Source organism: Phyllostomus hastatus, unplaced genomic scaffold (genome assembly GCF_019186645.2).
Source record: "Phyllostomus hastatus isolate PE091 unplaced genomic scaffold, TTU_PhHast_1.1 phas_scaffold_21, whole genome shotgun sequence".
NCBI lineage: Eukaryota > Metazoa > Chordata > Mammalia > Chiroptera > Phyllostomidae > Phyllostomus > Phyllostomus hastatus.
In genome coordinates this window covers 34157970-34176001 of record NW_025334017.1, presented here as the reverse complement: position 1 = coordinate 34176001, position 18032 = coordinate 34157970, and the positions used below count along the sequence as shown (strand labels likewise).

The window sequence follows — 18032 nt, the reverse complement described above, 5'->3', positions numbered from 1 at the left end:
GCTGTCCTTCCAATTATCCTCTAATGTTGCTCTATCTGCCAAACCGGGGCCTGATAATGAAGCTGTGTTAATAATGCATTATTTCTTGCCCGGGAAATGACTACACGCAGATAAGCAGCATGCCACCATCTCAGCAATGAATGATGATGGTGCTTCCATGGGCTGAGCTGAAATCATAGCCTAAGTCAAGGAAATGAAGTCTGGCGGGGTTTCTTCGACAGGCTCAGCTGAGTCAGGAGGCAACTGAGAAAGAAAAAGGAAAGGGCCTGGCTTTGGAAGACACATGTAAACACGGAGAATCAAGAACCAAGAACCATGTTGCAACCATCAGAACTACCGGTACTTTTAAGAACGATCCAAAAAACTGGGCAATTATGCTGAGTGAGAATGGAGCAAACTTTTTGCAAGAGGTAGTTTGCACTGAACTTGAACTTGCTTCTGAATGTATGGGGTACTACTGACAATTAATTCAATCATCCAGGCAGCATTTATCGAGCCCTTACTGTGCACGGTAGAAGGGCAGGACATACAAAGATAAAGTTAAATAATCACAGTCCCTCTCTCCAGTGATCTCCTGTCCAACACGCACTGCACTGAAGGCATGCCTGACGGGCTGAAGGACTAGAAAACCTCTCCCACCAGGAGCATCGAGGAACTTTTCACATGAGTGAGGGGTAAGAATTAGCTAGAAGAGAAGGGTTTGTTGGGAAGAGGTAACGGCGAGAATGAGAACAGAGAGAAATGAAAAACATAGAACTGTTGTGGACAAGCAGGAACAGAGGAGTGTTGAAGGAATAATGGAAAGTCAGACTGGACAGGTGGGCTGGGGACCCTCCTGTGGGGCATTCGATGTCATGCTGAGGAATGGGAATGTTATCCTACGGGATAAGAGGATCAACTTATGGTTTTGAGGCAAGGTCGTGACATGTTCAGAACTGTATTTGAGAGAGAAATATTTGCCAGCAATATGGCAAATAAAGACTGACTTGGAGGTAGAAGCGGCTAGCAGTTAACACACCATGGTACCAGACAAAGGAAATGATGATAAAGGCACGAGGTAAGCTGCAGCACTTGTGTTTCTGGATCACTTGGCAAGATGTGCAAGCAGTGCACATATAACAAGGTGGGAAATGCACTAATGACTACGTTCTGCACACACACCCTCCTTAGGGCCTGTGGGGTGGAGGCCACAGCAGGATATCAGGAGCGCATTGGGCCTGGGTCTCACACTCACCTCAGGGGCACAGAGCTGGTGTTAAGTACGCACGCTGTTTGCTGTGGAGAACAGAGACATGCTGACAGCACTGAGAGACGTCGAGGTCTCTCCAACAGCAGGAGCCTTGGTCCCCATTACTGGACTACACTCTGGTATGCCACTAATCCATATTTTAAAAATTCTTTAATAGTGTTATTATCCTATGTAGCTTGTCATGTCAAAAACTCATGGGATTACTATGTAACAAATATTCAAAACATGCCACAGTTTGCATAGGCATGTTTTGACATTTCTTAAGTTTTTAATACCAGGAACGTGAAGAAATGTAAGTGGGGTAAGCTGCTGAGACATCCTGGCTCTAGTAGAAAGTAAGATCCCTCATCAGCTAAGCTTGTGGCTAGCACACCACCCAGCTGTATCTTTTTCTTACTAAGAGAGATGTTTGCTCACTCCGAGATGCTCCCCATCTCCCCGAGCCTGCTTCCAGCTCTGTATATCTAGCTAGCAATATGGTGCTTCCTCCATCTTTGCTTAACTCTCAGTAATCCTGGGTCAGGATGCCTTTCCTGACCAGTCTCCATTTTTTCCAGTAATGGCCATAACTGAGCTTATTTTTGTGAGTTCTCCATGTCTATACGTCTGTCTTTTCAAATTGGGATGCATGTGTACATCTGCACTGTAACTCATCTCTTTATGGCCTTTCTACAATGTGCAATTTTCACAAGCAATCAGAGAGAGTCCCAATTCAACAGGTTTAAAGGCACATTAACAGAGGACACACTGACACTTACAGCCTTTTCTAATTCCTTCCTCCCATCTGCTCTGGGAGCTGAAGCCAATTCTCTCCCTAAACACAGCTCTATCACCTCGTTTTCTTCTGTTCAAAATGTCATTTCTGCCTCCAGGCCTGCAGACTGAGTCCAATTCCCCAGCCAGGCCTCATGGTCCTTGAACTCCCAACAACTGTTCCAGTTTTATTCTCCACTAACCATGCTTTAGCCTATACCACTGCCTTAGATTGTCCCTTCACTTGTGAGTACTGCTTAACTCAAGTGAACTTAAACAGCAACAACAAGCTGATAATTTATTGACTCGAACAACTGAGGACAAACCTGGGTGGGATGGCATTGGGTGCAGTCTAAACTAAGGTTCCAAAAATGTTGTTGGGACTCTACTCTGCCTCCAACTATTGCTGTTTATTGTCCTACTGAAGGCAGACTTCCTCCCTATCAGCAAGAAACGTGGGCCTCTGGAAGCTCCAGGTTCTTGTCATTTTAGCAGAGTATTTGTAGAGTAAACAGAAGAAGAGTTTCCCCCTATCCTCCCTGTGTAAACCCAGAGACTGATTAATCCAGTCTGGCATCTCATCCCTAGCTTTGTCCAGGAGCATGAGGTACGTGGGCCAGGAGGACCAGAACTGCAGCCAGCACAAGGAGTATGAGAAAGCTTACTCACCAGTCCATTACCAACAGTGGCACCAAAGTGTGGCTACATATCAGATCACTGGAACTGCTCCCCAGGAACATATAGTTCCTGTCGTGTTGCAGACACACCCACTCAGTCTCTCCAGGCAAGGCTGATATTTACTGCCTCTTGGACCACAGCAATAATCAGATGCTGCTCAATCAGGCCCCTCCCTCTGAAAGCAATTCTCATCTCCCTCTTAGCCACCTCTCTATTTCTACCCTACCCTCAAGACTTTGCTCAAATGCCATATGCTGCAGGAGTGATCTGAGAATAATAATTGCTTTCTCTGACATGGTCATCATGATTTCTGGAGGAGGTAAGCTGAGGGTTGGGCTCGTGGATCACGTCCAGGGTTTTGATGAGTGTGGGGAATGAGGAGAAGGATTTTTCATTCAAATAAAAAGGCATAAACCAAAGCTACAAAGACATTCAGGTACAATGATTATTTTGCATTCAATGAATAAACAGCTGAAACAGAAGAGCTATGTAGGAAAGTGGTAATGAAAGAGACAGATAGTTTGGCAGCCAGATGGTGGAATATCTTGTAAGCCAAAGTAAGAACTTTTTATTTTGCCCAGGATGCTAGAGCTTTCTATCTATGGATCTCGCTCCCTCGGGGCAGCCGGAGGGGCCCAGTCTCTTCTTGCCACAGGCACCCTTGCCAGGGTACCCCAGTGCTCGGGAATGTTTCCTACATCTGCCATGAGGGGAAAAGGTTGTGAAGGGCTGAACTAGGCAGAGAGGAGCCACGAGAGAAATTTGAAGACAGAATTAACATGATGAGAGCAATGTTTTAGGAAAATGTGCTCAATAAGTACAGTTCAAATTCCAAATGGCTGTCTGTCAGTATCCATTTAATTCCTTTACTGATAATATCCCTTCTCTGTGACTCTAAAACAAAGTCAGATTAGAACTCACAGACTTAATTATCAGGAATGAGAAGGAAAGGAGACAGATTTGCTCACTCCAGGCAAATAACTTCCCATTTTACTCCTTAAAAATACAAGTCATTAAAAAACAAAGCCACAGGACATTAAGAAAAGGTACAAGGAGAAAAGTGAGTTTTCGAATGGAAGACCATGTCGTTTCAGACTATTGGTTAGACATCAGCTGGGGAGAAGGTGCCATCGACCCTCAGCATCTAAGTGGATTCAGGGAAAAACAGAAGAAGAAAGTACTAGAGGAAACAAGCCATTTTCTACATCTTCCTGACCTGTGTGGGCATGGGGTGGTACCAGGACTTTGTTTGGAAGGCTGTGAATTTCCAGAACATCACCTTTTCAATCACATTCACATGGATTCTGCTTCTTAGATTTTCCATTTTGTCCATCTGTTTCATGAGCAATTCAATATTGTCCACAATCTTATGAATTTTGATAATAAAAAATGTTAGTGGGTTTCCAAAGGGTGTTTTCCAGATTGGAACTACTAAAAGTAAATTATCTGCAACCCCACCAAGCTATTAAGTCAGTTCCTTCAAAAGACTTGCCCTGGTTCTAGAAATTGTGTGGCATCAATTATTTTTGTAAACCAACTGGGGAAAGGTTATTAACAACCCTGGATTTGTCTTGGGCCGGATCAGTCTAAGTTCTTTTCCAGCTTTGAAAAGCTATAAAAAGTCTGAGTATATAGGCCATAAGACTCCATAGCTTGAAGAAACCAATTAATTCTGATTGCCAGCTATTATAGTACCAAAAAGAAATGGCTTAGCAGATTCTATTTCCTTCTGCTCTCAGATTATTATTAATTTATGCCACCTTTTGGGTAATAGAGAAAAATGAAGCCAAAATATTGGTAACAGAGTGTAACAGGCAACAGTGAATAGCCCGGTAGCTTATGTATAGTGTTTTCATGAAAAAAATTGTTTTGGAAAAAAATAATAAATAACATTGCATATCAAAGTTTTCAGACTAAGTTCATAGCTGCACATCATTTTATTAAGCAAAGACAACCCTACTCCGCTGGAGCACGAGAGAGGCTCCCGTTCTTCTCTGGACTTCTGAGCAGAGGCATACCTTACTTTAGGACTTCCGGCCAAGATGGAGGCCTAGGTAAACACTACTCACCTCCCTGCACAACTAGAGCAGACATTACAACTAAACTATGAAACAATTATCACCCAGAATTGCCAGAAAATCAAGCTGTATGGACGCCTGGCAACCAAGAAATTGAAGAAGTCATATTCATCCAGGAGGGTAGAAGGGGCTGAGATGCAGAGAGGGGCAGAGACGTGGGGATGTGGAAGAGGTGGTCCTAAACCCACATGTGGTGGATAAAAAATGGGAGGGATGCCTTAGGAGCAAAGGATTCCAGCACTGTACCAGGCCACCCAGCCCAGGGTTCCAGCACCAGGAAAATAAACCCCCATAACTTCTGGCTATACAAAACCAGTGTAGATTGGGGAGGCAGAAGAAACTGTGGGATTCTCAGGAGTCTTCTCTTAAAGATTACACCAAGTGAAATTTTAAAAAAATTACTGGGAACCAACATTGGAATGGATGATGCCAAGAGTCAAATCAATGGTTTGGAACATAAGGAAGAAAAAAACATTCAATCAGAACAGCAAGAAAAAAAAAGAATCCAAAAAATGAGGATAGATAGGCTAAAGAGCCTCTGGGACAACTTCAGACATACCAACATTTTAATCATAAGGATGCCAGAAGAAAAAAGAAAGAGCAAGAAATTGAAAACTTACTTGAAAAATAATGAAAGAAAACTTTCCTAATTTGGTGGAGGAAATAGACATACAAGTCCAGGAAGCACAGAGAATCCGAAACAAGATGGAAAGAAAGAGGACCACACCAAGACATGTCATAATTAAAATGCCAAAGGTTGAAGATAAAGAGAATCTTAAAAGCAGCAAGAGAAAAGCAGAGAGTTACCTGCAAAGGAGTGCCCACAAGACTATCAGCTACTTTCTCAAAAGAAACTGCAGGCAAGGAGGGACTGGCAAGAATTATTCAAAGTGGTGAAAAGCAAGGATGTACAACCTAGATTATTCTGTCCAGCAAAGCTATCATTTAGAATTGAAGGGCAGATAAAGTGCTTCCCAGACAAGGTAAAGCTAAAGGAGTTCATCATCACCAAACCATTATTATATGAAATCTAAAGGGAATTATTTAAGAAAAAGAAAACCAAAACTATGAACATTAAAATGGCAACAAATTCACAACTATCAACAACTGAAAGTAAAAATCAAAGTAAGCAAACAAGCAGAACAGAAAAGGAATCATAGATATGGAGATCATTTGCAGGGTTATCATTTTGGAGCGGGGAGCGGGAGAGTGGGAGGAAAGGTGCAGGGGTGAAGAAGTACAAATGCTAGCTACAGAATAGACAGGAGGATGTTAAGAACAGTATAGGAAATGGAGTACCCAAAGAACATATATGCATAACTCAGGGACACGAACTAAGGGGGGGATTGCCAGGGAATGGAGGACATAAGGAAGAAAAAGTTCAATCAGAACAGCAAGAAAAAAAGAATAGAAAAAAATGAGGATAAGTGGAGGGGGGCAAAGGGGGGAAAATTGGGTCAACTATAATAGCATAATCAATAAAATATATTTAAAGAAAGAGTAAAAATAAACAAATAAGAATATAATTTAAGATATTAAAATGTACCATAAGAACACAACCCTGCCCTGAGTGGTGTGGCTCAGCTGGGCATCACCCTGCCAAGGGAAAAGTCACTGGTTTGATTCCCCATCAGGACACATGACTGGGTTTCAGGTTTGCCCCTGGTCAGGGTGTGTACAAGAGGCAACTGATCGATGTCTCTCTTTCTCACATCAAAGTTTCTCTCCCTCTCTTTCTACCTCCCTCCACTTCTCTCTGAAAAGAAAAAAAGGGAGGGAAGGAGGGAAGAAGGGAGGAAAAGAGGGAGGGAGGAAGGGAGGGAGGGAGGGAGGAAGGGAGGGAGGAAGGGAGGGAGGGAGGAAGGAAGGAAGGAAGGAAGGAAGGAAGGAAGGAGAGAGGGAGGGACGAAACAACCCTGACCAAAGGTGGAAGAAGTGAAAAAGGTTTTTAAAGCCAAAATTATGTTTTAAAAAAATAAAAGAGAAACTAAAACAATAATATAGTCAAGAAAATGTATACAAATAATATATCAGTAAAATAGACATCTACCCAGTTAAATCGAGGAAAAGAAGATAAACTATATAAACAATATTAAAATAAGAAAGGAATTAGATACAGGGGTGTCAAATTCATTTTCTCCTGGGGCCATATCAGCCTTGCAGTTGCTTTCAAAGAGCTGAATGTAATTTCAACTCCTTAACAGTTAAGGAGTAGTTACACTTATACAGTCCTAAAATTATTTCAGCCTTTAATAAATTTTGTCAGTATGACACTATCACATTCCACTGCATGATAATGAATTGAAAATTTCAATGAGATAAATGGAAAAACATAAATTGGAAAAACATAAATGACCACAGTTTACTCAAGAAGTACAAATTTTGAGAATGTCAGTGAATGAGTAAACTAAAAAATATACCAAAGAATTATTTCCAAGAATGTCTTCAGGCCAGTTTATCAGGAAGTTCTTAAAAATGAGGAGATAATTACAGTGTTGTATATACTCTTTCAGTTTTTTTAAAAAGGGTATTACTAAAATTAAACTTTTTATTTGTATATGCATAACTGATTCAAAATCTTAGAAAAATAGCTCCAAAACAGAAAACGGTAGTTAAATTTCCATGATCAATAAAGGTATAAAAATCCTAATGAAGATGAGTGATTCAGATTAAGCAGTGCTTTGACAGGATGCTTCGTCACAGTTGATTTGAGAGGCACCAATGCGAGGGCCAGAGAGCTGAGTCCTGAAATTCAGGCTGCCTGCCAATCTGCAGAAATGACTCAAGTAAAGCAATTTACTCTCGTGCTTCAGATAGCTCGTCTATAAAATGCACTTCATCATAGGACCTACCTCTCAGGGGTTTTGACAGGACTAAGCAAGGTAATGCAATAGAAAGCACTCATCACAGTTCATGGCTCGTAGTAAGCATTAAATAAATATTAGTTATTAACACCATAATGCCAGAAATACAAAGATCATACTATAATAGGAAATTGATGAATATAATACACGTCCACAATGGGTGAAATTGTTTTTATCAGAATAAATTTAAAAGAAATGGTATTAGATAAAAGTCAACACTCACCCTTGATTATTGGTTAATCATTAAAAAAAAAAACTAGGACAAGAAGAATACTTCATTAACACAATGAAAATACTTAACCCCTCAGAAAACATTTAACAGTGAAATAGTTGAACCTAAGATTTTACAAAAGAGGTATAACTATTGAAAACAAGGAAAAATATGGTTTTTGCACAAGAAAGCGTTATGTCCAGAGATGAGGTGGTGGGGGGGATGGGTGGTAGAGGAACAAGGAAAATGGACTGAGATGCATTTAGAATGATATTTCAAATATGTACACAGTTGAGTACAAAATGATTACACAAAATGAACACTTTGCAGAATAAAAACTAACCATCCAGAGAACAGTACAGGAGAAAAAGAAGACCTCCACTCACCTCCAGAAACAATAAACCAAGCACATCAAATAACTATAAATAGCTCTAGCAAGAAATAGGTTGTCCCTGTGTTAAAACAAATAAACAAATGAAAAACCACAAAACTTTGGTTAGAGATATAGAGTATTTGGATAAATGAAGAAACACAATGTTCGTGGTGGAAAAACAATATTTTAAAGAGATTTGTATTCCCAAATTAATTTATATACCAATAAAATCATAATTAGATTTTGGAGGAAACTGAACAAAATGATTCTCATGTTTAATTAAAATAATAAATTGAAATAACTTTTTTCCATTAAGCAAAGGATAATAAGGAAAGAACAAGAGATATTATAATGCATAAGTTTAAGTTAGTTAAATATGTTACTCCTGATAGAGACCAGCAACATGGACCACAAAAGAACCAAACCATATTGTTTATAAAAATTTGATAAATGATTAAAAAAATAAAAAATCAATGAAGAAAATAATTATTATTCCGTAAATTATACTGAAAACTTTGTTGGCTGTTTAGAAAAGGATTTCCCATCCTTAGCACATATCTAATTTCACACTGATTTAAAACTAACAGTAAAAACCTGAACAACAACACAACGATATTTATCTTTTCAGGAGCTGGGGAAAGCTTACTAAGTACTACAACAGCAAAAGAGTGGTGAAAAACTCAGCTAAAAATAAAATCTTCAATACAATGATGTATATAAACTTTAAACCTTCTCTAAGTCAAATAAAAAATTAAGCAAAAATTAAAAAGTGAACAACAATCTGGAAAAGTATTTCCAATAAATCTATCTAGATTTTAATATCCTAATATATAAAGAGCTCCCACAGATCAATATAGAGAATTACAAATTATCTAAAAGACAGACACTGAGAGGCAAGCAGTTCATGCATTTACAGAGAATTACAGATCACTAATAAGCATGCAAAAATATTCTAGCAGTAAAGAATGTTAAAATAAAGCTATTCACTTATACATTAAATTTTTTTTTAAAGATTAAAATAAGTTCTGGTAAAGATTGGAGAGAAATTATTCTCATGTAAACCTGGAAGACACATGAATTGTTTTAAGCTTTCTGGATGGCAGTTTGGCAGTATGCATCAAGAAGTAATAAAAATATTTGTCCTTCAACCAATTATTTCCACTTTTAGGACTCTTTTTGAAGGGATTAACAGAAAGGCAGGCAGAGTTTTATTCAAGATTTTTTATTGCAGCATTGTCCCTAAGCAGGGAAAAAAAAAATCCCTAAATGTCTAACAATAGAGATGTTATGTAAAGCACGGTGGAGTGCCTATTGTTCAGGCATAAAAATGTTTTCAAAGAATATTTGATAGCATGGTCAGAAGCATTCAGTATGCTCTCAGTTATGTTGAAAAACACTGAGCTATGAATAGAAAAAGTATTGTACAGAAATACTTCATAATTCTATTGGAGGTTATCACTCAAATGTGGGACAGTGACGTTTTTATTTTGTTTCCTTCTATTTTCCAACTTATCTACCATGAGCACATTGTTACTTCATGCTTACAGAAACCATTAACGCGTACTTTAAAAGGAGAACCTAGGTAGCCCTCCTGTAAGGATGTAGGTTTGCCTGTTTAATCAGAGCAGTCTTCTGGGAAAATACTCACCCACGACCTCTGCAATCATGAAAACAAAGCATATTCCCGAAGCAGCGCAGAGTTTCCACTTGGCATACACCTGCTCGTTTGCCCTGTTATCTGCAGCCTTGGCGTCACCGTGACAGTGATCGATGGCTCCAGACTCCAGCTCCTGTGGCTTCTCTCCCACATGTTGATCTTCACTCACAGGTTTCTGCTGGAGATCTGCGCTGTGGTTGAGTTTGACAGAAGCAAGAAATGAACACGGTTGCGAACATCATGGATAGCCCTACCCATTCTCTGAACCACTCTCGGGGCATTGGCTACCTAACTAGGAAGTTGTAATTCACAGCTCCTTCCACAAGAAATGTCAAGTGTAAGGAATGAGCAAGAAATTTCCATCTGAAGTCTCAACTACTAAATGTTTTGCTTTTATTCAGTCAAACTCTATTCGGTCTCTACCACCAGTAATTAATAGATAGCAAAGGAACAGGGGAAAGGAAGCAGATACCCTGTGATGCATTTCCTTCCCAGTTACTTCATTTTGAAAAGATATTGGACGCCATCCCACAAGTTAAAAAGGGGGCTGGGGACAATGTTGGACATGTGTGTATGAGCCAGCCTGATGACTCAGAGACCCACCATTGCATGCCATCACTGTCACTTTCTTCTCCACGACAGCATTGATAATAGATCACAGCACCTTTTCCTGCTAAGTCCATATGGGCCCTCAGAAACCTTCTTAACATAGCGTTGCACACAGTCTCTCTCAATCTATGAAAGTGATCATGGACATTGAAACTTAACTGATGCTTCCCATAGCAAGCACTGCACATCAGTTCTGCTCAGACAGAAATCTCTACTTAGAGCTGTTTATAGAGTTATAGCATTGCACAGATGGAAAGGTTGTAGGTAACACTTAGTCCAACCTCACGGTTTCGTAGTTGAAGTAATTAAGGTTCAGAGAGGTTAAGTAATTGCCTGAGGTCAACAACCAGCCAATGTCAAACTAGGCTCCCAAGGCCAGCCCACTTCGCTCCCCTACTGAACACAGCGCGTCTAACCCCGGTCTCACTGATGCAAACCTTAACATTGGTCTTGAGCTAATCAGATTTACATTTTTTCAAATAAACTTATTAGAAGGCATTAATAAGATTCTTAGAATTAAGAACTTTGTATTTATCGCTTTCAAATGTGTAAAAACAGAAATAAATAAGCTTCCAGTTGAAGAGCTATTTCCTTTTTCTTATCACCATCTGAAGTTAAAGGTCTGCAGGCTTCAGCTTAGATGATCATTTTTTATTATGACTCTAATTATCATTACATTTATTTTTTCTAAATAAACTAATATATTCATTCTAGAAAATCTGAAATTACAGAAAAGCACAAAGCAGAGGGAAAAATCACTGATACGCTTACCTGGAAGAGACATGTTGTTGTTAGGCTTTGTAATATATAAACAGACATTTTTATACATAATTAGAGACCATGTTAGTTAGGGTGTTTTTGACTGCAAGTACAGAAGACAAAGCTTTGGCTAGATTAATGAATAAATGGGGATTATGGTTGTGCAACTGAAAATGTCTGGGAGTATTGGGCTTCCGGCTGATTTGCCAGGACTCCAGATCCATTGCTTTGTAGTCCTCACTGTGCTTCTGTCTCAGGCTGGTTTTCCTCATGGTCATGGGTGTTTGCCCAAGGGAGTCAGGGCTACGTGCTTGCTGTTTCTCATACAGGAAGTGAGAGTGTCCCCATTTCCAACTGCTAAACAAGTCCTGAGTTGCATGCTGATTTGGCCAAATGGAAACCAACACTATAGCCAGAGGAATACAAATGGGCTGATTGGTTCAGACCTTGTTCCAGTCAGAAGACTGGCTAAACCCAGCCATGCTGACTCCTACCACCAAGAATGGGGTAAATGCTGCCTAAATCACATGGCTGTAACTCAGCGGGGATGGGCTGGAACAGATGGTGGATGACATCCACTGAAGTGTCACCGTAGTGTATCCTACCAAAGATAGAGCTATGGGACCTGATTCTTAGCTGTGTATATTGTTAACAGTTTCTCAGCTTATTAAACATTCCATGTCATTATTTTAACATTCAGAGATCACTACATTTAATATAGATATGTCACAACATACTTAAGTGATTTCCTATTATTAGAGAATTCATTTTTTTCTAATTATTTGCTCAGTAAGTAATTGAATCACCACTGTGATTCAATTTTTATAGTTAATCTTTGCTTGATATATTATTATCTCCTTAAACTGTGGTTCTAGAAGGGAAATTGTTTGGTCAAAGAGTATCTACATTTTTAAGGGCTTTGATGTATATTTCCAGATTGACTTCAGAATGATTGTACCGATGATGTTAAAAGCACTCAGGATTTTGAGCGGTTCCAAATAATCTTCCTACTGGAATAAGAACCATTTGGCAAGGGGCACAAATAATGTATTTATAGCTATACATTTTTGCTTTTGTAATGTGATACATACCCTGGTAATAAACAACCATGTAATGTAGTAGTGTGGGTCGCCAACGGTCCTCACTCGGGAACCTGAGAACTGATAGGAAAGCATAGGAGAGGTTCCCCCTTTGCCTGTGCTGAGCAGGCAGCACAAGGAAGACAGGCTCACCAATTGTTCTGGCACTGTTTACATGACCACTGGTCTACTGTGGTCGCAAGAGGCTTTACTTTATGTTTTTCATGAATCTTGTGGCCAGAGAAAACCAGGTGGTAAATGACCAGGAGAGAGAACATGTCCTGGAGCAGTTTAGAAGGCAGACCAAGGCCTGTGGGCAATGCCACAAGGAGAAACTGCAAGGACCCTGGCCAATTTTGAGTTTTAAATATGGCTTCCCTGGAGACTTCAGTTCAGCCAATATTGCTATACTTCAAGCTGAGATTGAAGCTTCAAAAATTAAATGTACATTTGCTGCCAATGAATATATCAACATAGATTCCCACGCATTCTAATACGTCTGAGGCTCTGGAGAGCAGGAAGAGTAGACCAGAGCAAAGAAATTTACTGCGGCATCAAAAGTTTAAAAAAGGGAGAAACAGGTTTCTAACTGGGAAAAGAGGGGATCAAGGTAAATGATCTGTCCCAGGTTTAATTGTCTTTATTTGAAAAGAATATAAAAACAAGTTTGACAGTTTTGATCATCACCATGACCTGCAAACTCACCCCATTTATGAGGCAAATGGGACCCTGTAATTATAAGCCCTCAGTTTTATGTGCGTAACGCAATGCTAGTGGTCCATTGTAATGAGAAGGGAAATACTGTTATTTCAATAATGTAGACATGCTCTGTTAATAGTGTCCATACTGTTAACAATTCGTTGTACAAAAATTCCGCCAGACCTAACACGAGGCTTTATTGTTTATGATGTCAATACATCACATCCAATATTGATTTCTAAGAAAAGTAATTCTTATAAGGTGAGATACTAGATGTGCTCCATTCTTTGTCATACATTTTCAGAGCAAAGTTGTAAATATCCTAAAAGAAAGTTTTCCTTTGCTATTGTGCAGACATTTCATTCTATCAAACACAATGCTGCTGCTACTCTTCAGAATATCAGTTTGGTTCCATGAAACAAACATTTCACATGTTATTAGGGGGTAATTATTTTCTTAAACTCTGCTCCTAACATGAGTTTGTTTCAGATTTTCATTCATTCATCTGTGTGTTATGTTTCTCTTCGCTGCCTGCTTGGACTGAATTCCCCGAACACACCAGACTCTTACAGATTCTCACAGGTCTCTGACTTTGCCAGGCAACATCCCCACCTGAAAAGCCTGTCTGAGCCCTTCTTCCTATGGAAGGTCTCTCTAACCTTACTCTAATTCCCCTTTACTTCTCAGTTCTCTGTCTATCACTGCCTGAAAGCTTTGGCTGGCTGCCACAGTCCAGCTGTGACCTAGGTTTCCTCCGGATACTCTCATTGAATATCCCCAAAATGACACACAGACTGTTTTTGTCATCGACTTCTCCTTCTATGTATTTCACATCACACTCACAGTTTCCAGGGAACAGAGATCTGGAACCAGGAATCTTTTCTTCTCCATCACATATCCCAGCGTGCTCAATCAATAACTTCTAAATAAGGGGGAATGAAGGCACCAGAACCATGCAGAACATTAAACTCAGCTATTTTTATTACAGGTGTGCAGAGTTGATCATGGTAGTATATGATTAAGAAAACAGCAAATAATTTTGAAGTCAATGTAGCCACAATTTCATCACATAGTTGAAAAGCCTTAATTCTTTCCAATAGAATTTAATAAAATTTACTATCTATATTAAAAATAAGAATAATTGAGGACAAGAAAGGTAAACACGTTAGATTGTATGTGTCTATTTTCTGGAAGAAAATCTACAGATCAAACTACACTCATGAAATGTGTCCTTCATGCTGTTAGTATATTTATGAATCAAATAAACTATATAGAGTATTGCACGTTTCAGGATATGAATTATACAAGTCAGCCAACAGTTTGTGAAATTTCACAAAATGCCCAAAGTTGCACAGCAAAAGTTTGTAATTTTGAAGCTGGAGGACCTGAGGATTTATTGACTACTGAAGACAGAAAACTGTGAGGCAGAAACACACATCTGTTACCTGTCCAGGGTGAAGGCATACATCCTGGTGGCTTTGTCATTCACAAGATAAGTTCTCTCGAGAAACTCCATGGTGGCCGGGATGAGAGCTCTGGCTGCTGCCGTAGGTTTTCTCGTTACTGTTGTTGCTGCTACTGTTTTTAACTCACTGTCCACTTTTGGGAGCCAAGCAGCATTACCGTGATTCACATACTTTCCAAAGGTAAAAAAAAATTGAAAAGGCTTCTGGGACTTGGTATAGCAAGCCTCCTACATCAGTGTGCTCGGTAGATGTGCTACAATTGCAGCCTCCTCGGAGTGTCACCTGGCCTCCTCCTCTCACCCACAGAACCCCTTTCCTCGAGAGACTTGCAGGCAGGCTCCCCTGCAGTGTGAGTGCGTGCTTCCCAGGCCCTCTGATTCCATTGTGCTTTCTCAGAGGTGGAGGAGCTCGGGGCTTCCTCCCGCTAATTGCTGATGTCGAGGTTTGGTCTTTAGAGCACAGCTGGGTGATCTGCACACAGCTACCCTTCTGTACAATAATCTCTTTTTTTTTTTCATTTTATTTCCCTTTCCTTTTGGGGGTCTGTCTGTCTCCCTCCCTTCCTCCCTCCCTCCTTCCAAAAGCATTTCTCCTGACATGTAGTTCTAAGATGACCTCTAAGCAGCTGTCAGGATTTACTTCCCTTCTCCTAGGACCATTTTGGGATTTCGCTGCTGTACAGAGGACACGGGTCATTAGTTACTGAAGTCTGCGGTCTGAAACAGTTTCTGGTGCGGCAGCTTTGAAACCATTTTCACAGGCAGAAGGAGGGCAGACTCAGCTTCTAACTAAATAAAAACCCTCAAGCATGCAGGCACCAGAATGATATGGGTTCTCCCCGGCCTGGGCACGCTGTGCTCAGGATAAAAGCCTCAGCCAAGGAAACCCTGTCAAGCACACCAAAATCACAACTCTTACGTATGGAGTTTTTTTTAAATGATCTTGAAATCTTCAACCACAGCCTCCTAGGAATTTACTTTGGATTTCATTGCAAAGGAACTTCCTTTTCCGGATAAGAACAGATAGACAGCCCACGGGGAAACAGCCTAGTCAAAGGGCAGGTCCTTGTGTGGGGGCCAACGCATGTCCCAGGTCTTGACAGATGCTTCCAGGGGTGGGCGGGGCCAAGAGGAAAAGGGCGTAAACCTGACCATTGAGTCCTCGGTCCCTTCTCCCTCCGTCAACACCCACTTCCTAGTGAGAAACCTCAGGGTCGGCCAGAACAGCCCTGTGGCCCCGCATCCTGACAGTCTGTCCATCTTGATGAGCAGACCTCAACCACCCGGTAAACTCAATGTAAAATAAATACTGTCCCCAGAGGGAGAAGGGAATTTAGTGGCAATTGCAGCAGGCCGTGAGGAGGGGAAGTCGTCTTTGGCTGAGAGCGAGCACGCAGGTCTCCCATCACATCTGCTGGGGAAGCGGTACTCCTGTGTGAGGTTCCACACGCTAGAGTGTTGATTCTACGGTCATTTCGTATGAGCCGATTGCCTGAGTGATTGTTACCTTTGCTCTGACACATGGAGACCAGAGAAATGGCTCAGGGAGGTCGTTTTCCCCACAGGAGAAATTCTGGGTCTTCTGTTAGCAGTATGAAAAAAAAAAACCGAATTTCTTCTTATGTACTTTGCAACATAATACCTTATTCTGGGGAGACAAAAGTAGGAAACCAGAAAAGAATTACTAATCCATCCATGCGTCACGCGGTCGCGTGTTACAGCTTGAATCATTTGTGAGTAATTTCCAGCACAGAACTGAGAAATAAAATTCAAGTGAAAGAATGTCAAAAAGTGAGGAAACTACTTAAACTGGGTTGAAATCCACTAAAGATAAGTGCAAAGAAGCATTATTCAAATGCAACAAAGAGACTATTCGGCTGTAAATATCAACTGGAAACAAATGACCTGAAGTTTGCAGTTTCACATGAAGAGCTTTGTCACTCAGATGTGTGTGGATGCACGGGAATATTTATGTCTGTTTGTGATTTCGGGAGTGTGGAGACACAGACGTGGTTGTTGACGTGAGCTGCGTGTGCAGGCCGGGGCAGAGAGAGCAGACCTAAGAAGGGTCAGTCAGGTAGACTGGCATGGCGTAGGGTAAGGTGGAAAAGGGAAGGGAGGGTAAAAAAAACAAGAAAATACTGCACCAGAAAATGTATTCTATCATCTCTCTTATTTATTTGTAAATTGAAGTATATAAAATTGCCATTTTTGTAGGCCCAGTGTGGTCTGCAACAAGCAATTTCACTCGATTGGACTTAAATATATATGTACACATATCTACACACCAACGAAGGTGTATGTGTCCATGTATTATACATTTAAAAAGAAAACTAAGTGTGCATATTTGGAAAGTGTTGGGAAATTAGGTACTATTCTCATCAAAGGTTTGTGAATTTCCAAGCACCACCCTTGAAGATGACTATAGTACTTTGCTATAAACCAAAGCTTCTGATGTAAGTAGCAGGAGAGTAGGGAATAAGGGATGATGGCAAATAAAGTTTTATGTGGAAAAAGTAACTTTTGCTGCAGTAAACTTAAACTGTAGACCAGTTATGATCAGAAATTGCCTGCACGTTACGTTATGTGAAATATTCATCTGCGACCACCTTATCCTCTTACAAGCTCATTTTAAGTACGCCATTATCCACCTCTCCCCCGCCCCCTGTGTATTGTCAGCACAATGTTTACGGAAAATTTCCCGCGTCCCTGTGTCACCTTTGGGCACCTTTGGCCTGCGCTGCCCATCAGGGGCCCAGGGCCCTAATCAGACTCCTCATGAGTCACAAAATTTGTACTTGGAAAGCAGCGCAGATCACAACAGCACTCCCCTCTCTTGTTGACAGTTGGTCTGGGCGGGCAGTATGCTGCTCATCCCAGTTTCCTGGGCAACCAGCTTCCAAACCACCCTGAATTACAGGTTGTCCTCTCCGCCCACTCTCCATCACAAGTTTATAGCAGCTGAAGAGGCAAAATGTACTTCATAACAGTCGCCTCTGGAATAAATATCCTGTCGGCCACAAGAACATCTATCTCATCTCTCATACAACCGAGAAGTACTTGGGGTCTCCAGGGCCAGCTCTAGTTGTCAACAATTTCTCAGCAGGGTTTACCAAACAGTAGCTCATACTGGTGCAAAAATGATTTATGGAAGTTTCTTATACCTTGTTTGATATTTTGTTTGCAGAAAGGATGTGTGTATTTGTGCAAAATCACTTGATCAGCCCTGGACATTAAAGTACTGAGTTCTTACGATTTGCATTCACAAAATTTAAACTCATATTTCATAAACACTTCATGTTGCCATTGTTTTCATGTAACTATCCTTTAGAAAGACGTGGAAATTTGCTTGTTTTGAAATACCATGGGGTTGCTGTCCTGTCTGGCTCTCTCTTGTCTGTGTGGAGAGGCAGGCAGTCTAGTGAGGTAGCTTCATGCATGGGCTTTCAAATTAGATTTTGCTTCCATTTCTGGTTTGACCACTTTCTTGTATGTGTGACCTTGAACAAGTTAGCTGACCTCTGTGGTTTTCAGTTTCTCTTCTGCAAAATGGGTGCA

General features: G+C 40.6%; 1 protein-coding gene across 2 annotated transcripts in view; it reads right to left on the bottom strand.

Moving 5' to 3' along the window:
* SLC30A8 (solute carrier family 30 member 8) overlaps positions 1 to 14771 on the bottom strand; it is a 30580-nt gene extending 15809 nt beyond the window's left edge. For both annotated transcript variants that reach the window (XM_045861422.1, XM_045861423.1), the window contains exons 1-2: positions 14455 to 14771; positions 9855 to 10054 (exon numbers count right to left, since the gene is read on the bottom strand). In XM_045861422.1, coding sequence (XP_045717378.1) covers positions 9855 to 10054; positions 14455 to 14525 — 271 coding nt within the window. In that variant the 5' untranslated portion in view covers positions 14526 to 14771. The remainder of the gene's footprint in view (positions 1 to 9854; positions 10055 to 14454) is intronic.
* Positions 14772 to 18032: the final 3261 nt, after the last annotated feature.